General features: G+C 40.7%; 1 protein-coding gene across 7 annotated transcripts in view; it reads right to left on the bottom strand.

Annotated features, from left to right (window-relative positions):
- PIGG (phosphatidylinositol glycan anchor biosynthesis class G (EMM blood group)) overlaps positions 1-19,599 on the bottom strand; it is a 95,722-nt gene extending 76,123 nt beyond the window's left edge. For 6 of the 7 annotated variants that reach the window (XR_015701038.1, XR_015701039.1, XM_087742127.1 and 3 more), the window contains exons 1-6: positions 19,308-19,599; positions 15,604-15,809; positions 14,227-14,436; positions 12,538-12,726; positions 10,866-11,004; positions 8,188-8,400 (exon numbers count right to left, since the gene is read on the bottom strand). Coding sequence is in view for 5 of the 7 variants with exons in the window: in XM_087742127.1 (XP_087598253.1) it covers positions 8,188-8,400; positions 10,866-11,004; positions 12,538-12,726; positions 14,227-14,436; positions 15,604-15,809; positions 19,308-19,467 (1,117 nt within the window). In the remaining 2 variants the exon portion in view is untranslated. Of the gene's footprint in view, positions 1-8,187; positions 8,401-10,865; positions 11,005-12,537; positions 12,727-14,226; positions 14,437-15,603; positions 15,810-19,016; positions 19,060-19,307 lie in introns of those variants that run through there. The other variant, XM_087742132.1, reaches the window with a different exon arrangement.
- Between the last annotated feature and the right edge of the window lie 5,075 nt (positions 19,600-24,674).

Genomic DNA, 24,674 nt, shown 5'->3' on the forward strand with positions numbered 1-24,674 from the left:
GAAAAGTCAACAGCTGAAGTGCACAGTTTGGTTTCAGGCATTTGGACTATGAAGCTGGTACAAAGCAATCCCCAGCAGTGAAACTTCGTAATTCTCTTATAGTGTAAGGATGGCCCACAGTCTAACTTGACTGAAAACGAGAAAACCTGATGCTACTACCAACCTGTCGAAGCAAGACTCTTGTGGCATAAGGTTATTTCATGATGGCCTATCTACATCTAAAAAAATTCTGACGTGAAGAAAAATAAATAAAAACCAAAACAAAACCAAAAAATAGATTAAGAAAAACTCAGAAAAAAACCCAACCTCCAGGACACAGATCTCTTGTCTATACCTAGGTAATATTTTCTTGTAGAAATATAGTTTTGATTAAGTCTTCTGATAAATATGTATGTAAACGGGACTGCGGGTGAACACTGACAGCACATATGAAGATTGTGGTCTGCTTTCAGAACTGGGGATGAAGACAGGAATAGCACTAGACTATGTCCCTGAAGGAAGTAATTTTAAATCAACTCCTTACATTTCATAAATAAGGAACCACTGAATTCTGTAGGTTCATGTTTTAATGTGAGTATGCTTTTTAATATAGGTACAGAGACATTACAGGTTTTTTTCTTTCTCTCTTATACTGTAGAAACATGACGGCATTACCTGTTCTCTCTAAATTTATTTTAAAAGCTTGAATAAGGACAACAGGAGACACAGGAAAGAAGCAAATAGCCAAATCCTACATTTTAGAAGTCCTTTGCAAGTACAGCAGCAGTAGCTTTTCTCCTACATGTATTTCCCCTCACTGGTTATTCCACAGAATCCTTACTTTACACCAACTGTTCTGGTTGATACACGCCAGAGGGTAGTTGTGGAGAGACAATGATTCAAGCTGATTTAAAGGACACATGAAAGTACTCTACTATTTTATTCTCCCATCAACTACTATTGATTTTCATTATCAACTTTCCCATTACTAAACATTTACACAAAAAGCTGCAGCACAAAAAGCTGACTCTTGATAGCCTTTTTACTTCACAAAAAGATATATTTAACAGCGACAATAACCAGATTCTGCAGGTGAAAACAGATAAGCATCATTTTGTTCACACATGAAAAAAAGAAAAAGTGTAGACACTCACTACAAGCATAAAGGTAAAAAAAAATTAAAACAGTTTCTGCCAAAATTATTGGTGTGGGTCCTACATGCACCTGAAGAGCATTCTATTCACTTCATGTAAGTTTAATTTCAAGAGCATTTATTTAAAATAGAACAATTAAGTCAGGTTCTATGTTTTATTGTAATTGTGGAAAATGGTGTTTTTCCTGAAAGCTCTTACGACTTGTTTTCCCTTTTCATTATAGAAGTGCATCACCCCATACTCAAACATATCACATGCTATTTAAAATATTGGTAATTGAGTATAGTATGTAATCACAACATAAATGCAGTCGACAACACAAGAAAAGCAGGAGCATAACTTTCAGAAACTTGTATCTCACAGGACATTATGCTATGTGTGAACATTCACATATATCTGTATTTTCTGCATGAAATATATGTTTAGTTTCACTTCACAGTAATAATCCTTGCTATTTCCCTGCAATTTCACTTGAAAGTTAATGACAACTTAAGGGAAAAAAGGCCAATTTGGAAATTTTTATATAATGAGCCTATCATTATCTTCCCATCTTGCAATCCTTACCTTCTTAGCTAAAAAGTAGGGCAAAACATTTGCTGCACCGTTTCAGATGACAAGCGTTAAAGCAATGATTCAAGTAAGTTTGGTGTCACAAAGACTTAAGTTATAGCTCATTTTTACTCCTGACAGATCAACAGTGTATCACACTTGGAAAAACCCAGCATGTTCTTTGTTAAGCCTTTTCAGCAAAAGTACATTATTGAACTCAGAAACATTTAAAATTTTATTTCAAGTGAAAGAAGATAAATCAGGTATTTCTATTCGCAATTCTTCTACAGTTATGAAAGAACTGTGCTTACCATTTGCAAGTCTCTTATCACTACAAGACTCTTTGTGATCTACAACAGGCTGAATTCAAAGTGAGAGTTTTAGAAAGCAATGTTTAACTCAGAATGTCCAGTCTGGTCTCCTAAGATTTATAAGAGACTCCAAAGCATGCTGATCCTACTACGCAGGAGGCTTGCAGGTATCTGCTAGAAAGTACAATTCAGCCAGCAGCGAACACTTGTACATAGAGATAGCTGCCAGTGTGCATGAAGACTTTCATTTCCCTACCATAGTTCTTTGAACAGTGAATTCCCTAGAAAATTCCTCTTCCAGTATATTTGAAATAAGAGTTAAATATTCATATCTTTGAGGAAATCCACAAAGGATCATCTAAAATGAGCTTTAATCAAACTGAGATTTGACACTACACTACTTCATTAAACAGAATATTGAAACAAGTTCAAGTTATATTTTCAAATCTAAATAAATTCTCTCCACATCTGCTGCCATTCTGCTCCCTTTTCGTGCTTTTTGCCCAGTCTCCGTCTTCATTCCTTTTAGCATTTTTATTTCACTCTCATCTACCTCTTTCCATGCTACTGCCCACCAAACCCATTCTGTCCATGCTATGAAAGATGACTGTTCTAGTCAAACGCACATTTATATCTTTGATATATATTAAGTGAATGATTTAAAGATCCTGCAGAAAGGAATAAAGGACCACAGTTAGCAAATTTCCTTTGAGAACTCCAATAATATGTGTCCAATGGCACATTTGTATGCAGTAAGTACAAAATGAAAAGGGTCATAGACTCTGGGTTGTTGAAGCAGCATTTTGGTAACTGGTTGGTAACACTTGCAAGTCACTCCTGCATGGGATACTCAGAAGCCAAGTTAAACTTGAGGCAAAATCCAAAGCGAACTTGCCCAGTTACAGGTTTCCCAAGGAACTGGCAATGGTTTACTTGCCTAGTATGACACTAGCATTTTCTGCTTCAGCCTCCCTCCAATGTTATCATGAGCAAATGGCTATGCTTCCCAAGCATCTGTTTGATAACAATTTCACTTAGTTCCAGTCACAGACAGCAACCATTTAAAACAAAAATTACAAACATAAGAAAAGAATGGATAATGCAAAAGTGACTTCTCCAGTTTCAGTATATAAATCTCCCAGTAACAATCAAATTATTTCAATAAACACACGCATCTAATACAAGTTCCGGATTAGTTCCAAATTGAAAAGTGGACACTCATTTTAATAACAATATCCAACTTGCTCTCAAGTGTGACACTTCATTCAACCATGAAGTGCCTCTTAAAGAAACAATCTCAGTTCATCCCTAGTTCAGAACATGAGGGAAGCACTACTAGATACCTACAGCTGCCTACCTTACACTGAGGTACAAACTCACTCAGAAACCCAAAGTGTGTTTCTAGATACTTCTCCTTTCAGCTTCTTTATTTTTGCCAGCTGTTTTTACTCTCCTTTTCCAGACTTTTTTTAGCTGCATGTGTCCATCTCTATCAAAAGAAAACCTAATGCTTCACATTAGCATTTATTAGTATGTTTCAAAAAGTCTTTTCCAAAATAATCAAGCCCTTAGTCAAGCTTCAAGTTTCTCATTTAGAATTTCATTGAGCTGAAGACAGGTTTAACAGTGAAGATTCCTTTGTACCTCAACAAATCAAAACCAAAGTCCCATGAAATGCTGTACCACCTCTTGGTTTGAAAATGCATGTTTGTATGAACAAACATTGGGGGGCGGGGAGGGGGAGGAGGCGCAGGGAGGAAAGAAAAAAGTTACTAGGTTGCCTCCATTCTGCTCTTTGTTAACAGATATACCTAAAACAACCTTGAAGACGAAGATATTTTTATGTACTGTTCCAGTTTGTTCTTAACATTGGAGTGGCTGAATCCAGGCAACTCCACGGCTTCTTCATGAAACAGCATGTAAAAGTCATACTGCCTTCCCATCTGACTGTGATTCATCTCAATTGACGTCTGACTTCATCTTTTTGCATTTAAAAGGAAAAGAACATTGCACCAAAAATGAATGTATACATTATGCTATAGCTTACAATGGGTGAATCTTTTCTTACCATGACTCAGTCATCATACTCAAGGTACTAATAGCTGGTGCCCTATCTCTGTGCTGCAAATTACAATACCCTCCACAGGAATTCCATGTTTTCTCCTTACGAAGAACCTACTCTTTTTGAGCTGAAGAGTTGAAAATAATAATTAAAAAAAAAAAAGCAGCAAGGCTTAGGCTATCTCTGCCAAGTTTCTTTCACTTTAAACTCTAGCTCCAGTCACAGGCATTTCTCTTCGCATTCAACTGAAATGTTATGATCCACCAGTTGTTACTAGCCAAGAATCTGCATTGGAGAGCTTGAACCTGCAGCAGCAAATGTGAGTGAGATGTCTAATTGGGTTATCTTCTGGAATTTCTTTCCCTCAAAAAACCTGGCAGCACACCTTGTCTGTGGAATTCAGAAATGGTATGGGCCAAGACTTGTCAGCACAACCCTGATGAGTGTCCACATGGTCCACAAATGAAAACCAAAGGCTCAGAGCAGGGTGAGCTAGGGCAGGTTGCTCAGGACTGTGTCCAGTCAGGTCTTGAATGTCTCCAGCTTGAAGACTCCACAACCTCTCTGGACAACTCATTCCAGTGTTTGACAACCCTTACATAAAAAAAGTTTTCTTTCATTTAAATAAAATTTCCTGTATATCAATTTATGTCCACTGCCTCTTGTCTATTCACTGGGCACCACCAAGTAGACCATGGTTCAATCTTCTTTATTCCCTCCCATTATGTATTACCTAAATTGATAAGATCCCTGCTGAGTCTTATATCCAACCCAAGCAGTCCTAGCACCCTCAGCCTCTCCTTGTATGACAGATGTTGCAATCTCTTCATCACATTCATGGCCATTCACTACACTCACTACATTATATCCATGCCTTTTTGTACTGGGCAGCCCAGAATTGGGCCCAGGATCCCAGATGTGGTCTCACTACAGCTGAAGAAAGAAGGATTCACCTGCTGATGACTGTCCTCCTAATGCAGTCCTGGATACTGTTGACCTTCCTTCCAACAAGGGTGTATTGCTGGCTGACGTTCAACTTGGTGCCTCCAAGGACCCTTCGTCCTTCTCCATCATGCTGCTTTCCAGCCAGTCAGTACCCAATCTGCACTGGTGCATGGGATTACTTCTTCCCAGGTGTACGATTTGACATTTCCCTTTGCTGAATTTTAAGAGGTTCCTGTCAGCCCATTTCTCCAGCCTATTGAGGTGCCTCTGAATGGCAGCACACCCACCTACTGTATCAAACACTCCTCCCAGTTCTGTATTGTGTGCGGACTTGCTGGGGGGGCACTCTATCCCATTGCCCAGGTCATTAATGAAGACGTTAAACAGTATCGGCCTGTGTCAAGCCCTGGGACTGGTACTGCTGATCACAATCATGTGAAGCCAGCAGCTGAGCCACTTTTCAGTCCACCTCGCTGTCCAGTTATTGAGCCTGAACTGCAACAGGATGGTTGAAGCACCATATGAGCACCACAGACAATGAATGAACATGGGGCTTCCTCCAGTTGTCTGAAGACCCCCAATCAGGCTGTCTGTAGCAGACACCCATAACAATATTGCCCATGTTGGTCTGTCCACTAATCCTGACCCAGAAGTTCTCAACTGTTTCATCATGCGCTCCCAGGCAGAGCTCCATGCGCTGCCACTGCTTTCTCACATAAAGGGCAACTCTCCCTCCTCGCCTTCCCAACTTACAATCATAGAATCATAGAATGCTTCAACGTTGGAAGGGAACGTACCTTAAAGATCATCTAGTTCACCCCTGCCGCCATGGGCACTGACATCTTTCACTAGATCACCAGTCGTTACTGGTTTCCACTTGGATATTGACTATAACTCTTTGGACAAGGCCATCCAGCCAATTTCTTACTCATCCTAGAGTCTATCTGTCAAACCCATGTCTCTCTAATACAGCAGTGAGAGTGTTGGGGGAGGCCATATCAAAGGCCTTACAGAAGTCTAGGTAGGTGACACCTGTAGCTTTTCTTTTGTCCACTGATGCAGTAACTCCATTGTAGAAGGCAACTAGATTAGTCAGGCACAATTTGCCCTTGGTGAAGCAATGCTGGCCATCTGTAATCACCTCCCTGTCTTCCATGTGTTTTGACATATCTTCCAGGAGGATCTATTCCATGATCTTACCGGGCACAAAGGTGAGGCTAACTGGTCAGTAGTTCCCAGGGTCCTCCTTTTTACCCTTTTTAAAAATGGGCATCCTTCTTGAAGATGAATCTGATTACTGAATAAAATGACTTCTTTGCAAGATAATCCCTTTCCTATAGGAATCACGACAGATATGCAAACATGTGTATGCGCCTGCAGCGAGACAGGTGAGATGGTATTTATCTTCACTTAGAAGCCACCCAAAATAAAGGGCCATTCATGCATGCTTTTAAACTACATGCAGCATTACTCACTGAGTTAGTGACATTTTCTTTAGTATTTCTAGGGCTTGCAGTATCCACATCAATCAAGCAACACTAAACAAACAGCGCATCTCTTTTCCCTGCCAATCTTAATTGTCCTGACCAAAGCGTTAGGCTACAGCCTTGCACATCTAGGACACTCTAAGAAAAACAAGACCCACTAAGAAGTTTACAGCAACAGGGAGAATTCACCCTAAGACTCTGTAAAAAAAAAAGCTACCACGACTTGGATCTAGTTGGCAGTGATAGGTTGACGGTTGGACTCGATCTTAAGGGTCTTTTCCAACCTTGACGATTCTATGATTCTATAGTTCCATGTTACTGAGACTCTCCATTACTGAGAGAAGCTCATCATGGATGCTTTGCCCCCCAACCCCTTTCCAGTAGGGTAGCACCTCTAATAGCAGTTTGCAGTAACAAAAAAGTAGCATAAAAATTTCTCACATTTCCATCCTCAGCAATTTTGATTTAATTTCTCAGATGAAAGCTACAAGTTGAAATTAAGCTGTTCTGGACAAAAAGAAAATGAAAGTGAAGATATAAACCAGAAGCTGGCAGTCTGTTTCACCAGTGCTTGCAGAAATAATTGTCAGATGGAGCTTTGTGTTGGAATTGTCAGTAACACAGCTGTATCCTGAACTCCACCAACAGGGCAAGTTTCCTCATTTGACACAAATGGGTTAAGTGAGGAAATCTGTGCAGAAAAAACATCAGAATAGATGGAGCATAGGTCCTGCTATTGACGTGTTGCTATCATAAGCAGCATTTGTTTTGTTAAGACTCCTGGACAGGGTTTAATTATGATTAGAAGTCGTGATGTTGAAAGATAATTAATTCTTGACCTACAATGATCATGTTGCTAAACTTTACGTTGTTATCCACTTTAATTATTCACACCTGTAACAGTTCTGAATCCTCATCCAGTTATTTTAATGATTCAACAGATTACAAATCAAAAGACAAGGACTTCAAGCTTCACAGTCACTTCTAAGACAACAACATCTTCTAATGTCCATCTTATAACATCCATATTCTTCTTCATCCTCTGACTCAATTTTTTTCACATAATTATCATATTAACTTGCTTAACTTATATGCAGTTTGTATCATGCTTCTTAACGAAATACTACATTTTGCTAGGTTTTGGTTATTTTTTCCACTTGTTTTTTCTTTCCTCCAAATACACACACACATATATGTGCACACCTATGTGTATTTTTAATATAAAATTTTGCAGTTCTCTAGGTTCTCACTCCAAGTAAATTCATACATAACCATGAAATAAAAAGATAACTTCACTTAAACTATTTCCCGGCTTTACTTGAAGCATCTTTTTATTTAAACTAGAAAATTCACTCCATTGTGCTATTCCTCCAAATAGCACAGAATCTGTGTCCTATGTAGGATACCTCACAAATAGCAGACATGAAACCACTGAGGTTTTACTTTAATCTTACTCTTTCATCATTATTTCTGCTCTTTTGCCTACTAGGAGCAGTACTGGTCATTAAAAAAAAAAACTTTATTCTGAGGCAGTGTGCCTCATCATTTCTCTGAACACTTCTTTCAACTGAATGGCTAATTTTGTGTGCCATGCTATATATAGCAGTGCCATGCTATACTCTTGAACCTAAAAGCCCAAACTGTGTTATAAACAAACTCCTTTTGTATGTGTAACTTTTTTTTTTTTTTAGCTAATTTACCTTTTTCATACGCAGGTGTATTCTCTTGCAGCAGTTTGCTAAGCTGGAACCCATTCAAGTGCACAAAACGTAGTTGTTCTCTCATTGTCTTGCCTCCCACAACTGGCAATATAAGGTTCCCAACACTGTTTCTTGAAATTGGTAGACCAAGACCTACTGCCAGTGTGCTAGCTAAATCAGTTTGTTGCACAAGTTCAGGTTGGGCTAGAGGACCTATAATCAATAAAAAAAGGAGGGGGCGGGGAGAGAGAGGAAAAAACATATTTCAGTAACAGGCCCATTCTATTTCTCCAGAGACAGCTGGCATCTTGATCTTGTGAGTTTCAAATTTTTTTCATTGGTGTTAGGTCAGCTATTTCAAGTGATCTACAGAGGGCCGAGTGATCTTTTTCAGCTGCTGTCCCCTGCTGTTGCAAAACCAAAATTTATTCAATTCTCAGCAAGTATCGCTCTTCAATGCTAGCAACTACTGTAAATACAACATGAATGTTATGCAAGTACAAGTAAGAAAAGAGATGGGCCAAGAGATCACCTTAATATCAAGTTGCAGCCTACATTCTAAGAGGGTCTGATAACTTTTACATTAGAAGGAATAGAAAGCACTACTGTAGACTAATTTAATGCATGAACGAAGAATGAGAATAATGCTGACAGCATTCGAGAAGCTTCTTGATACAATGACAACAGCACAAGATTTAATTAATATCAGGTTGCTAGGCAAACAGAATTAAAGGTCAGGTAATAATGTTGAGGCCCAAATCCATGGCAGGAAAACTCAGTGATTTTTAAAGGGTTCTGTGTTCCCATTACCTTACTGCAGGTATTGGGATTAGCCTTCAGTCCCACACACATCTATATGCATGAACGATTTCAATAACATAAGTAAGCTTTTCTTTAAGATTGTCTTCCCAATTGTTTCTTTGTGTGCTTTACTAGTTACATAACAGTGTTTTTCTATTATGCTTTTATTTTGTTCTCTTTGTAACTCCAGGCATTGAGTGTTTTGACTTAAGTACAGTACAGAAAGAATTCTATATATAGTGTTTATTACTCTCAAGGGTCCCTTTAAGAGCAGTAGAACTTCTCTTATTTCTCACCTAGCTCTGATTAATCCCATACTTGTACAGAACACCATCTATAATCCCTAAAGCCTCTTTGCATGACTGCCTCTATGTCAGCAGTTTTCAGATTTCATCTTTAAAGGCAAGTTCTTAACTGGCTAAAAAAAAGCCAAACTATCAAATGCATTTAGCCCATCATGAGTGACACATCTCTGTAGAAGGCTACACAAGTAATATTCTGACTAAATGCAAAAGCCCACAGGATTACTATTTTGAGGTCGACTAAATTAACCACAGCACATTTTGTTTACAGTAGGATCATAAGGAGAAGTCACTAGAATTCTGATTCCTGTAGCAATGAGAAGCAAGCTGCTGGATATTTACATGGGCATCATTAGAAATCACAAACTCGATCCCAAAACATAGGTGAATAGATATATTTCACTGTATTGTAAAAACTGCACATTCAGTTTAAACCTAACAGAAACTAATCCCAATGAACAAGATTAGTTCTGGGATGCAATCATTTACAGAATCTACACTCATGTGGCCTGGTTGTCAACACATATCAGTGAAATTTATATAGCAAAAACTTACCTGAGAGCTTTGGTCAGCTCTTGACTTTGTTTTGGTTTTATATCTAAAAAGAGTTCAGTGATTCCTCAAGCAATGCTTTCTATTGCAGCTGGATAACAGCTTTATAAATGACAGACAGATAAATGACAGATAACTGTGCTGCAGGAACCTCCAGCAAGATAAACAAGGCAAGGTTCTGCAAACAGGCTTTAAAAGCAAGCAAATCAGATGGAAATGAGCAAGAGGCAGAATGAAAGGCAAAGGGATGTATTATTTTGAAGAAAATACTCACTCCTGGTATAACTACATCTCAATGATTCATTCAGTCAAGGAGTTTATTTAAGCAAGACTCTAGAAATTAGACTAAAGATTCTCTACCACACCATTCCCTTCTTCCCTCTTACCTTAAGCTATACTATACAATTAGAAAATGAGTTTTAGAAACAGATAAACCTCACATCAATGATTTAAAATCACCTGCCTGGCCAACACAGTAAATACACTCATGGGTCATACTCTTTCCTTAACACTCAGCAATCAATAGTGATGTTTTCACTGCTGTCGTCTTTCATCATTTCACAAGAGCAATTCTTCCTCTTTCCTGTTACTCTCAGCATGAGAAACTGTCATTCATTGTTCTATCCTGGCTGTCTGAGGGGCAAGAATGGAGGCCAGGGAAATATTCTGGCCAAGAAACACAAAACTTAAAACTCACTTCAAATAGGATTTTACTTCTAATCCTATCCATTTACCAGTATCCCAGAATCCTGACAACAGCTCTCATTAGCTCTCAACACTCAAGTAGGACAGTACTGCAAAAGGTTATCATGTGAGAAATACGCAGTGGTGACAAAGCTTAAGTCATGGTTTCACCACGACGATGCAAACTCTGGCTAAAACCAGAGTTTTAAGTCACACAGAATGGGCCTTGCCAAATATCTGTAAAACAAACCAAAGCACTTTTCAGGAAGAATTCTAGGGGTAATATAAATTAGAGATGGCAACGTGTTCTAAAAAAGGTCAAGCTTCTTTGATCCTTACCACTTCTCTTTTCAAAAGCGGAGCTGATAAATAGCAGTGGTGTGTGCACTTCTCCTTCTGAAGAACCACCATGACTACCTGTTTCAGACATCCCATGATCCCCACAGACAACTAGCAAATTGGGCAGAGAAGCTTCTTCCTGCAAGTCACAGGAATAAATGTAAGTTACTGTACAAACAAGATGCGTATATATAATGCTTTACTATCTTTATCATCTTCACACATCAATATTTCTCAAAATAAATTCCATTTTTTAAATTGGCTCACTACACCTGGGGCAGATTGCAAGAGATGTCTGCAACTAAGTGTTACGCAATAATATTAATTTTTAGCAGTTAAGGCACACATATGTATCTAACATACTTGTCAGTATTTTACAAAAAAACCCGCAAAAAAACATTAAAAAACCCCCTCATTTACAGTCACCACTGACCAAAGGATTAAATAAAGGTCACCATACTGTAGGAAGAAAATCAGGAGTCCAGGAGCAGCAGCATTAACAGAGAAGTATTCCCCACCTCCATTTCTTCAGCTTCATTAAGTTTTTAATATAATATAAATGCTAAATTATTAATATTGTACATATTAATAAAATAGAAATTTAATATAAAAAGATAATCCTATTTCTAATAGTCTCTAGTCTCTCAACTGCTTTTGGGGTAGAAATCTGCCATGACTGATGTCAAATGATGTTTACTTTTCTGAAGAAAGAGAAACATAAGCATAAGTGAGGCCTGTCCAACAATTTTGAGCTAGCAAATCAAAGATGGCAGAAAATAAATATTGTCATTCCATAACAAAGCAGCTTTTTGTCATCTCTAGTGATTACTTTTGGATACAACAGGTACCAGTGAAGTGCTTTTATTATTTCTGTATTCTAAAACTGAGATAAAGGCTTGCATACAGTTGCCAAAAGCAAAACATACTAACAAACTGCAGCAAAACCACTGCAACGTTCATGAGATTGTAACTTCCACAAGCAGGATTTAACCTCTTTTTTCATATAATAGTATCCATTTGTCTAAAAATACTATTGAAATTTTATCAGCAGCTATTCTCAATTGCAGTTCCCAAAAAAAAAAAAAAAAGAAAAAAGCTTCAGGCCACTTAGAATTAGGAGTTGGTACTTCAACATCCAGACTATTTAGATAAGTGACATCCTATATTTCCAAATCTAAAAACAGATTCAGATTTGGCAATTTATGTGCTACATTTAGCATAAGAAAAATGCTGTTTACAACCACCATTTCCATTTGAATCTTTTCAATATCTAAGAATTAGGTGTGCCTTCACAATTATAGAAATCAGAGCCATTAGCTATACTTGCCCATTATTCCTTCCGCTGAATTTTATTACCAGAAAGCACACCAACCACCATTTTAATTCATGAGTGATAAGAAAATTTTGGCATGCATTCCTCTCCTCTTCCTGCACACCAAGGGGGACTTATTTCCCACAGCTGTTCAGAAGAGTCCATTAACAGATGTTACTAAAGCCAGCCAGTAAATCCTTAAAAATGCTACACTATACTATTAACTGGGGAACAGTCAGGGAAGGAAAAGAACAGAATACCCACTTTGGTCTAGGAATAAACAAGCTACCACCCACAAACAAGCAAGCATTTTAAAGTTAGTCCACAACTAACAGACATTGATCCAAGGAGCTATATGACCTTCGAAAGAAGAGAAATATGAATCTTCTTTAGGATGTTATCCATTTCACGAAGTTTTGGTCCCACTAATGGGCTGTTTGGCCCAGTCACATGTCCAATATGGTCCAACCCCAGGTAATGTAGTATTAGGAGATCCCAGTCTTCTCTCTTTAACACTCTATCCAAATGCCTGGTAACATTATCATCAACCTCAAAAATAAAAGGAAAACAAATAAAAGGTAAAAATAATTTCTCTCTTGTAAAAAGCATAGAAAAATTAGATGCACTACACATGAAAATTCTGTAGAAGCTGATGAGAATTACAGTCACGCACAATGTTAACAAGGAAAAAAAAAAAAGAAAAAAAAAATCAGATGGGTTAGTTCAATGCCAGGCAGTCCAAAAATCTGTCTTAAAAAACAGATTCTTCACCCCATTTCACTCTTTTCTGGTTATGAGACACCAGATTACACACAAACAGAGAAAATTAGTTGCCATGCTTCCACAAATACTTTTAAGAACTGTTTCAAGAAATTTTCAGCCACTTTCATCCTTCACACTCCTGATTTATCACTGCACAAGAAGTAGGTACACGGAAAAGCCTCTCTTTGGTGCTTGGAAGCACAGGAGAAAAACCCACTCCTGCTCTTTCAACTCAATTTTTGCTACTGTGCAAACACAAAAAGATTCTACTTGCTGTGAGAAAAAGAACTGACAACATAGCAAGAAAGAAAAAATATTTGAAAAGTGCAATTTGGGGCCTAACTCGCATGTTCTCCTGCTTAGGTTCACTACGTGGTTTTAGTTGCATATATTTCTCTCTGGATATTAAAAGTCTACAAAATTTCATATGCAACACCACTTTGTTGACTCTGGATATAACTATCTAAACAACTATAAAAAGTTTTCTGTTTAATGGACTATATTCAGAAAGCATAAAGACCACATAAAGAGCGGACCCAGCAGCATGTTTGCATTTTTCCACTCCATGTTGAAGCTTCTGCAAGTCTTATTGGAAGACACTTTTAACTGGTTACTCTAATTCACGTGTTAAACTACCTAACTTCCCTAAACATGATAATAAAATACTTTTGTCACTAGCAGCAGGTCAATGGCCTGAGGTTTTACAAATCATAACGGTTCAAAATACGAACTGAAATTGCTGAACTATTTACTCTTTTAGTGTGGCTAGAATAAAAATTTTCACAATTTGTTTCATTTACTTTCTATGCTCCCTCTTCGATAACATACTGAAACACTGCTCATGTTGCTTGTACAAAAGCAATATAATAGTATGAAAAGTATGCTTCTAAGAGACCAAGATTATATATTAATGGGCCTTTTACAGATGGCACACACTATAATATAAATGTGACAGCAAACTGGAAACATGGGTAGTGGAATTTTTAAACAAAGCAAGTGGTTTGACTTCCTACCACAAGTTTTGTGAGAATATCATATGTTTAGAAAAGTTATAGAGTAACACAGTTTGTTACTGTATCATCCAAACAGTTCCCACAGCATATGCATGAGGGACTGAAACGCTTAGCTTCACATTGCCAATACTGAAAACACATATAAGTGTAATTTCTATTTAATTGCCAGGTTTGTGTTTCAGAACAAGGATAGCTTTACTCATTCATTCTTAGACGTTGCCACTATGTGTTTGTACTCACATTTTTTAACCTGGGATTATACAAAGCCTCTTACCTCTGTGAAGTCTGACACAAAAAAGGATGTTGTTCCGTCATATTCCACAAAATGCTTTGGAAACAATTTAACCCAAGTATCATCACCATAAAAGATTATTCTTTTCCCAGCTGTTTTTGCCTGCCATATCAGATTGTCATCCAACAGAGCTGGAGAATTGAGGTTCACAATAACATCAATGAAACCAGGTATGCTACCCGTCATCAGAGCCTACATAAAAAGAAAGGAGACATATTAACAGAAACCAAAAAGTTTCCAGTACTCAGAAGGCAATATTAATTTAAGAGGAAGCAATGAAGCAGAGGGCAGAGAAAATATACTTTCAATAAAGAAACATAATAAAGTAAAAGAGCATATGAGCTGCCATGCCACATCGCATCACCTGACACAACAGAGTGCTAGCTGATGTCTGAGACAATAACTGCTTTACAGAAGGGTTAAATAATATTTTCTTAATTAGTAGACAGCAAAACGACTTTGTATGCCCGTTGAAATTTGCTTCATTTACTAGTCATTAAAACACCAAAAAGATGATTTAGAAGGCCTAAGTAAACTGACTTAACACAACAACAACAACGGTAGCACATTCAAAATAGTACTTAAGAATCTTCTAGAAAATGCAATGAAGTCCACCTATCAAGTTACCAGACTGTCTCCCCCTCACTCTCTCACTGGCCTTCTAGCTGATCTACCAAAGCTCGCTCTCTCAGCTCCCTCAATGCAAGAAATGTCACTCCGATCCATCACTAAGAATCCTGGATGATCAAGTATTTTGATGAGACAGCGACAATTCGTCTTTTAGTTACCTGGAACTTGGCACAATTTTCTTTTTAAGCTCTGCAAACACATCCCTATGACAAAACGAATTTACACTAAACTGGATTTCCTATCAGAAGTTACAAGAACACAGAGAAATCCCAACAAAAATGTTCTTGGATAGAAGACAACTGGAAAATTTGACAACTGAGAGGCTACTGCATTCCCATGATTACAAATTAAAAGATTATTTCAATCATTTAAGCCTGCACTAGGGCCTTAACTGCCCTTAACTGACTCTCACAGACCTTCCCACCACAAAGCTACCAAATAAAGGAACAAAACAAGGAAAAGTGGCTTAAGTGGAAGCTGCCACATCTTCCTCTACTCAGCCTCTCTACTTTCCTTCGATCCCTGACCTGAACTTTCCTGCAGGAAGCATCTCTGGGCCATAGCAAATCAGGACTCTATCACATGCACCACTACAGCAAAGCGAGTTTCAGCCACAAATTGCAATAACACAGCAAACCTGGCCTTTACGCCACCTCCGAGCATATCAAACAACCCAGCTTTCAAAACTTCCTCAAATGAAACAACCCTAAGTAGAGAAAAAACACTTACCTTAATTCGAGGCATAGTCACAGTGGGTGGCTTCACTTCAGCAATGAAACTGTAGGATGTCCCTTTTTCAACAACTTGTGTAGTATACGGCATGAACTGTTTACCTTTGGATCCAAACACAAAGTCATCTCTCAAAGCATCTATGAGCACAATGACAACTTTTTTGAAAAGTGGTGACGGAATTTTGGTCCAGTTAGAAACCGTTCCTAAACAAAAAAAAAAGGTATATAAAAGTCATCAACAAATTTTAACAGTGGCTAGACAGAAGTTAAAGGACAACTTCACCACAGAAACGAGTGATTCCAACTTCTTTATTAACTTTACGTTCAGAAGCGAGAAGTTGCAAACAATAGCAAACATGAGAAGCAATCAGAGGAAGCTGAGTTTTCAGGCCATCCAGCACAGGAATGACACAACAATAACAACAAGAAATCCAATACAGCATCTAGGAAGGAAAACAAAATGTGAAAGGAAAGCACGATGTGAAATTGGGAAAACTAAGGAAACGCTACGAAACAGAGAATGTTCAAAGGAATAAGAAGGAATAGCTGCTACCTGCTCTCTGGTTAATTTAGTAAAGGTGAACTACATATATCGGACAGACAAGTTTTGTTAGAAAAAAGATGCAGCATTCACCTGTGCTAATACCCAGTTTTGCACATCAGAACATACCTCAAGCAATGCCTCTCAATCAAATCCCACCATAACAGAACAGGAAAATTACAAAGAAATAGACAGTTTCACTAAAATTTGAAGGGAAAATAATTGTGCACACTTGCATCCTTCAAGGTAGAAAACGGTATGCCGGGATAGTTCAGTGATGGCAGGACCAAAATCCAATTCCAGAATCCCCTTATCACGCTACGTGGGTGGGCACAGCAAAATGCTGCTGTGCATGATGTAGCCGGCAGTGTCATGCCTTCAAGCCCACCACTTAATTCTGCCCGCAGCAACTCTTCATTTGCATTGAGCTTGGTCCACACAGTGACTTTCAGCTTTTACAGCAGCAGTTTTTGACCCAACCTCTACAGGTCCCACATCTCTACCAGGAAAAAAAACAGAAGGACAAAATGGAAGCAGAATGGATCCTACCCACAGATCTCTACTCAGACAACATAGTGGTGAATCAACTTCTCAGTACATGTATTATGTAAAGTTAGGTTTTTTACACTCCTTTAGAGTAAAATGTGTTTCTGAACAAGTGGTCGACAATTTGGAAAGGTCATAGATAATGTCGTGTCTAACAAGAGAACCTCAAAAAACAACCTCAGAAACTGTATTTTTGGGTACACAGATAAGCATCAATAAATTGACATTCACAGACTCATTGCTGCTAGTGATTTTTCCAGATAAGGAAATTGGGGAAGGGGGCACAGCAGGGGGAAGAAGGAAATCTCAACAACAGCAAAATGCCAACTGCCAGCAACCTTGATTAAAATGATAATATTTTTCCAGGACTTGAATTATCAACTTAGTGGGCATGCTTTGGCTCTCAATGAAAAACAAGAAGGTACAATTGCTGTACTGTTAGTTAAATCTTTCTCTTAAATTAGTCCTATCCACTTGCTTAGGGAAACAAAACTTGCTGGACACCAAAAATGTTCAGATCACATACACCCTACTCACAACTCCCTCCTACAGTGTTATTCATCAGTAAGTCAAAGCATTGAGAAGTGCAAAGGAATTAGGAGGCAATTACAAGTCACCTGAAAATATTTATTATAAGATAGCTAAAGCAACACATAGTGTAACTCTTGGCATGCGGCTTGCTTATTTATCCCTGCTATGGTTATTTAGAAAACAGTTATTCAAATTAAGCTGAACTTCTGTAAGCAGTGAACAAAACCACAGGTTCTATCAAAAACTTACCACAATGATGTGCTGCAAGTATTCACTATTATACAAGCAGCTACACAGTTTTATCAGCCATCCCACAGGCAAGACAGCATGGATTCAATGACAGTCACAGCTCACAAAGTAAAACATTCAGGAAATACAGACACACTGAAAAAATATTCTTTTCTGAACATAGCTAAAGTAGGCTGAAAGCCTCCTGTATCATGGTTTAGTAAGCAATCCCCTGCCTTTAGAGCTTATCATCCAGATCAAGAGATCACTCTGCAAGCAAATTGTAACCCAAGAACTACAGAAAGGAAGTATTCTTCCACTGTCATTCCATTTTTGCCTACCTATGCCCAGGATTACTAGTGACATGCCTAAACTTAAACTGCTTGTAGAGCCCCGTGGTACACATTTATAGTCTTCAACTCAAACCAGTGTTTTCAAAACCCAGCTGTCTGACACTTCCCTCCCACCATGTTAGTCTCCTGCTAATAATCACATGTGAATGCAAGATTTCATGCACAGCAGGCTATCAAACATTTCTGACAGTCTTGGTAATCTCCAGCTAAAAAGCAACCTGCCATTTGGCTGCATCCACTCAGGTCTGTTACCAGATTAGATTCTTTCAGTGTTCCTGGTTAACTGATATCAGCACACTATGCTCTAAATTACACAACCTTCTCTTCCCTGCACTGTTTCTTGCAATTTAAGTAAGCCTGTCCCAACATGCATAATGTTATATACTTTAGAAGAGTTAACAATGACAAGCAGCTAAAGACCCAGTTTGGCAACTACAGTCCTGTTCACCAAGTTAACCATAAGTAGATGTCCCGAGCAAGAGCTTTGTATGAGCAAAATACTACTCAATTCAGCCTTCCACTGAATCTGAAGTTTCACCTTGCAAGCTCCAAACACCAGTGAAGAACACTCCTTCAAGTACACGTGTCTCTTCTTCTCATTATTTTAATACAATTTGTGAGTGGACATATAAGACAGCTACATATCAGCACATCCTCTACTGACTCTTCATTAAAAAGATGTTTAAAAACTTTGGTTTCACAATTTCAGCTAAGAAATACCGCAGGACCTGTAGAGACCATGACTTCAGAGAAACAGCAATGGACAGTAATATTGCACGTTTTGCAATCTGACTGAACTGTGAAGGAAACCTGTATTACTACAGTTGCTTTCCTCACTATTGAGGTGTTAAAAGTCTCACTAACATGGCATTAAGACAATCGCGCACCACAGTGAGCATCACAGAAACAATGATTCTCAAGCACAACGCAACAAGTAAATTAACACAGCAAGCAAGTAAAGTGTTAGAACTGAAATGGCATTATTTAATGCAAACGACTTGCCATTAAAAAGTATGGGTACGACAGCTGCATCAGAGATAGGGAAAGGGGAACAGAACGACAGAAAAGCACACCCTCCGAAAACGTGACAACTGATGCTTAAGGCTTTTTGCGACCGTGAGCAGATACTGCTGGCAGTGATTGATAACTACACGCAAAATTAGTTAAGTTCTCAGCTACTTCGAAACAGGTCTGGGAAGAGGACGGCGCTACCGAAGGCTGTCCTGCAGCACCGAGGGGCCTCCCGGCACGGCGCGGCCGCCGGCTGCTCCTGCCTCTGCAACCTCACAACCCCGCAGACCCAACACAAAGCGGCGGCGGCAGACGCGATGGTGCGCGGCAAGACACCCAGCCCCGCCGGGGCTCGGCCGCCCCGTCCCTCACCCCGCCGGACCGGGGCGGGGCCGGGAGCTACCGCGGCAACCGCTGCCCGGGGCTGCGGGCGGGGGGGAGGGGAGCACGGTTGCCCCGATGACTCCTCGGGGAGCAGGCTCCTCGGGTTACCTGGGCCGGGCGGGGCCGGTTCGGCGGGAGGGTCCCCGCGGGCCTCTCTGCGGGGCAGAGACCTGACGGGCAGCGGGAAGAAGCCCCGGAGGAAGAGCGCGACTCCCAGGGCCTCTACCAGGAGGCAGGAGGAGGCGAAGACACCCGAGCGCAGCCGCATCTTCCCGCGCCGCTGGCGCCGACCTCTGCCGGGCCCCGCTCCGCCACCTCTCCGGGGCGGCACCCCCGGCGCTCCGCCTCTTCCCCGCGCCCGCCCCTGCCCCTGCCCCTGCCCCTGCCCCCGCGCCCGCCCCTGCCCCTGCGCCTGCGCCTGCGCCTGCGCCTGCGCCTGCGCCTGCGCCTGCGCCTGCGCCTGCCCCTGCCCCTGCCCCTGCCCCTGCCCCTGCCCCTGCCCCTTGCCCCGCCGCCGACCAACCAGAGGCCACGGCACTTGTCCGCCGAGCCCTACTATTGGCTAGCGGCCAGCCAACCCCTCTGCGAGAATGTGTGACCCCGAACCGGAAGTAGACCCCAGCACTCGCACCAATGGGAAGCCAAGGGGCTGAGCTTCCCAGCAGCCCGCTGGGTGGCAGGGCGTGGTCTCGCCCGGCTGGAGCCGAAGCCCCCGCCCCAGCCCCCGCCCCAGCCCTCGCCCCCCGGCGGCGGGGGAGCCGCTGGAGCGGGTGGCGAAAGGCCGTAGTGCTAAGGGGTGGCCCTGCCGAGCTGCCCTGCCCTGCCGTGCGGTCTTCTGCGGCCCTGCCACAGCGGGGTGAGGCCAGCCTGCCTCGGAGCTGCGATGCTGAAGGAAGAGGAAAGTTCCGAGGTGTCAGGGCCTCAGCTTCCCAGGAGTAACCTGTGCTGCGGCCACTTGCTGGTGCAGCCTGCGCTGAGAGCTGATGTTTGCTCCAGAAACTGGCACGGCTGTGACCTGCTTCCTCTAAAACATAGGTTTGAAGCCTGAGCTGTGATGACAGATTTTATGTAAAGTTGCAACAAAGGGTGCAAGGCAGGTGAGGAAAGAAACTGAAGTCAGTGACTGTTGCAGGTGTTTGGCAAGCAGAATCCTTCCCCTTCTCCCCCCCCCCCCTTTTTAATAATAAAAACCTTATTTAATATTATTTAATATTATTTAATATTATTAATATTATTATTAATGTGCTTATTTAATATTATTTAATAATAACCTTTTAACCTTTCCATTGGAAAGGAAACAGACTGTAGCAGGTGGGTCATGGCAGATGAAAGAGGAGAAATGTGCTTTTAAAAGGCTTTATTCTTCTGAAAAAGGACATAAAAATGTTCTGCAAAGGGAAGCAGAGTAGATACTAGTCTTGCTGTGCCTATTGGTACAGGAAGATACCCTCAAAGTTCAAAATTTTATTCCCCCAAACAAAACTGTTTCTCATATGTCCCACCTCTTTGGTAGAAAGATGTGCGGTTTTTTGCAGCATACATAACAACTGTTTAGCTTTACCTGTGAGCAGCACCTTTTCCCTCATCAGATGAGTACAGTGTTGCACCAGTCACAGACTGCCTGTGCCAGTCACTGTCTTGGGTTTAACTCATGGTCTGTCACCAGACAAAGCTGCACTGCAACAGCTTGATGCCAGTGTGGCACTTCACGTGTTTACAGCTATCATCCCGTAGCTATGTGTATGTTGATGTGACTCTACAAGCACCATGTAGAGTGCTCCAGAGCCGTTTTCCTGATGGGCCGTTTCTCTTGACACAAAGTAAGATCTGTTTTGTGTAAAGACAGACCAAATGCATTGTACCATGCTTTTAAGAGTGTTTTCCCACTTAGGTTGTTCAGTCTGTGCTTTTACTGCCAGTTCTTGCTGTTCGTACTGGGCTTTGCAACAGCTGTTGCTAGGCAAAGCTGCCTTGATGTGAAAGGCATGTATGAGTGGGTTTGGGATAAAAGCTTTGTGTAACTTCATATCCCTCCAAGTCTTTCTTAGGGCCTCCAAATACAGAGAAGAACTCAAGGAGCTCATGCCCTGCGGGCTCACACTGCATACGTGGCAGATTGTATAATACACCCGTGAGCCCTGTGCTACGTTAAGGCCATGTAGTAAGTGCTTTTTCTGGTCCCTCTTAACCACCTTATGCTTCTACACAGACTGTTTCTAAATTTCCATTTCCTAAGAAGCTGCAAAGCTGTTAAAAAGAAATTGCATTTTTGTAGATACAGTTCAGTTGTTTCTTTCCAGAAGCATGGCTTTCAAGGTCCATGAAAGTTTTTCAGTAGTTAACTGCAGCTGACTTTGGACAGTGCAATGAAATTCAGAGAGAATGTGCAAGGCTTTACATCAGTGGGAAAGGGCAAAAGGAAACTTCAGGCTTTTACTCCAGTTCATTGTATGTATGCTTCAAGCTCTAAAATGTCTTTAGGTAACATGCCTCAAAGTTACAATATTGTTTTGTCCAGAAAAGACATATTTGTTACTTTTTATGGGCATTTTCTGCTTTCCTTTAAACCTTGAACTAGTGAGTGAGACTCTCCAAGCAGAAACTAAGAAAGGTTAACTCCACTAACAAATATAAAGCACCCTAATGTAGGCAGTGTTTATAAATCACAAAACAGCAACTAAGAAATGTCTGTCTTCTTTTTATTTCCTGGGCAAAAGCACTTTCACTTTCAGAAATAAAGTGGAAATTCCCCAAACACTGCAACTTTCTCCATGGTTCATACCTTCAGATTCCCACCTAAGATCATAATTTCTGTGTTCATGCAAAAGGATTTCTCCACAGACATAAATACACTTAGTTGGCATGTGGTTCACACTCCCCAGGACCTCTCTCTGGGCATTTACTGAGTACCATCACCATTTCCCCCCATCACCATTTGGCAAGTTCTTGCAGCAACATGCTTTCAAGTTCGTTATTATTGCACTGAACTGCAGGAAGAAAATCTGAGTGTTGCACAAGACTTTAGATCTGACTGAGTAATTGTCTATGAGTCTATGAGTATATTATAGCATAATATACTCACAATCGCTGCTGTGCATTTCTGCAGCCATTTTACAAGTTTTCAGGTGTAACCTCTTCCGTTGTGCATAACAGATTTATGCCCTGGAGAGCTGGTCATTTCATGACAATTCGGAGGAAATGTTTGTGTGCACCCCAGTTTGTAAGCACAGAACCAGTGTTGTGTGCACCAATTTATGCCAAGGGGTGCTGTCTAACTTAAACAGCCTTTAGAAGGTTAAACGTTCCTGTCAGAGTGTCAGGGAAAGGTTGCACAGTAAAGTGCAATTCACGCCATTGGGAAGACTGTTGTTTCATCCAAGCCAGCAAGCATTTTAGAGCACAGCGCAACTCATCCACCTTGAAGATGAATCTGCATCTTTCTGTGCAGGAGCAGCACATTGCTACTGCCACTGTTGTGAAGAGCCACTCAAGCAAACTTACCTCGCTGTGTCTTGAGGAAGAAGAAGGAATTTAAGGCACTGCGCCCAGCCCTCACTAGAGGCATTGGTCCAAACCTGCTGAGCAGGTGATGTTATTAGTCTCTCTGCCAGATGATGTCGTTACTCTCTCTGGCATCTCTCAAGGCTTTTCTTCACTAGGGCAGCAGTTAAAAAGCAGGTAAGACAAAAAGTGTCCCATGAGGGAGGAGCACACCACCTTCCAAAAGCCTGTGTCCTCTGCTAGCACTTAATGAAATGCCGCATTGTTAGTACCTAGCACATCTGCTTCCCCAGCTCCTTTTCTCCTTATTCTTTCACTTCTTACGTTTCACATTTTGACTGGAAAAAAAGGGCGCAATCTTCCCCTCTCCTCTAGTTTCAAATACAGCCAATATGCAACCAGTTTCCTGAGTTTCTTTTTCTTCTTTCCCCTTCTCTTACCTAACCTTGTTTTGACTGATTCCCTTGTAGTCTTGCTCTTAAGTCTCTTTACTTGCTGTTAAGTTAATAACTTCTGGGGATCTGCAGCTTACCATCTTGCTCTTTGAACTGCTTCAGGCATTCTCCCTCTCTGGTCCTAATTTAACAGAATTTCACATGTGTGTGTGTGTCTATGTGAAAACTGCACATTTCTTCCAAACTTGACAAGGTCAGGTATCATGCTGGTGGTTTAAACAAGCATCCCTCTTCTGTAATCAGAGTGAGACTTGTCCCTAATACATTCAACACTATATTGGGGAACACACAAGAGTAGCAGGAATTGAGACAGTGGTAAAATTGACCGGTGTAAGTAAAAGCCACTGTTTTTACGTACAAGGGGTGTGTAGCATATCAGTTAAGTGAAGCTGTAATAAAAAAAAGGACTTTCCAAGGTGATCTAACACTCTGAAAGCACTACTATGTAGTTAGAAATCCAGAAGGACACATAGTAATTTTTTCTCTCCTATCATTTCTCCATTCTTCAGTACCTGGCAATTTGAATGTGTGTTAGGTGTCTGCTGTTTTCAAGCCATGGTAAAACATCAGAAAAGGTTATCAAAGACTGTTTACTGAAGTGTGAATCTCCCTCCTCCATTCTGGTGCACTGCAAAGTCTCCAGAGGTTTATAGTTGCTGAGGCAAAAGACAATGCAGAAGCACTGTCATCGTAAGCCCCGCTTCTCAAATCTGAGACTGAATGGGAATTTCTGCACACACAGGAGAATTAAACAGCAAAAATATATTAAAAATAATTGAATAGCTTTATCCACATCAAATGATTGATTATCTATCTTTACACACATGCACGTGCACACACACACACAGAGTCTACCTTCAGGTTTAGGTACTTTGGACACCATGCTTGCAGAGCTTATGGGATTTGAGATTGAGGCAGGCAGGGATCACTGAGGAAGTGATAACCTCTGAAGTGGTGAGCTGTAGGAAGTCAAAGTCTGTTTTGTTTCCGTAGACGGCAGACTTGCTCCTTGCTGCAGTACGAAATTACTTGCTTTCAAAGGGGAAGCAAAATTGCAGAGCAAGAACTAATTGAAGAGGCCGCTTGTTAGTTTCCCCCAGAGCCCTGCACTCAAATCTTATGCTGCTTAGTAGCAATATCTCTATCCCTCTTTCTCTACACAGGGTTGTACAGACATGCAAACAGTCATTCCTGCTTAATAAAGCCCTGGCTTTAGAACTGCATTTGTGCTCCCATCCAGGGAGGTTCTTTGAGAGCTGCAAGCATAGGCTGGGATCACTGAGCCTGATCCCCACATGTACCGCTGTTTAGAACAGATCTTGGGATGTTCTGACCCAATGTTAGTTTCTCATTCAGTCTAAATGGGCTGGATAAAACACAAATGAAAATAAGTCCTCAAGGAAAACTTCCAAAACCACTTAAGTAGATTCAACTATTCAACCGTTTAGCTTAAGAAAGAAGAAAATGATAAAGCCTAGCAGTCATTAAGAGTGCAGGCTGTTTGACCATTTGCTAAGTG

This window comes from Nipponia nippon, unplaced genomic scaffold, assembly GCF_047370975.1.
Source record: "Nipponia nippon isolate SJK-2023a ecotype South Korea unplaced genomic scaffold, ASM4737097v1 scaffold_8, whole genome shotgun sequence".
NCBI lineage: Eukaryota > Metazoa > Chordata > Aves > Pelecaniformes > Threskiornithidae > Nipponia > Nipponia nippon.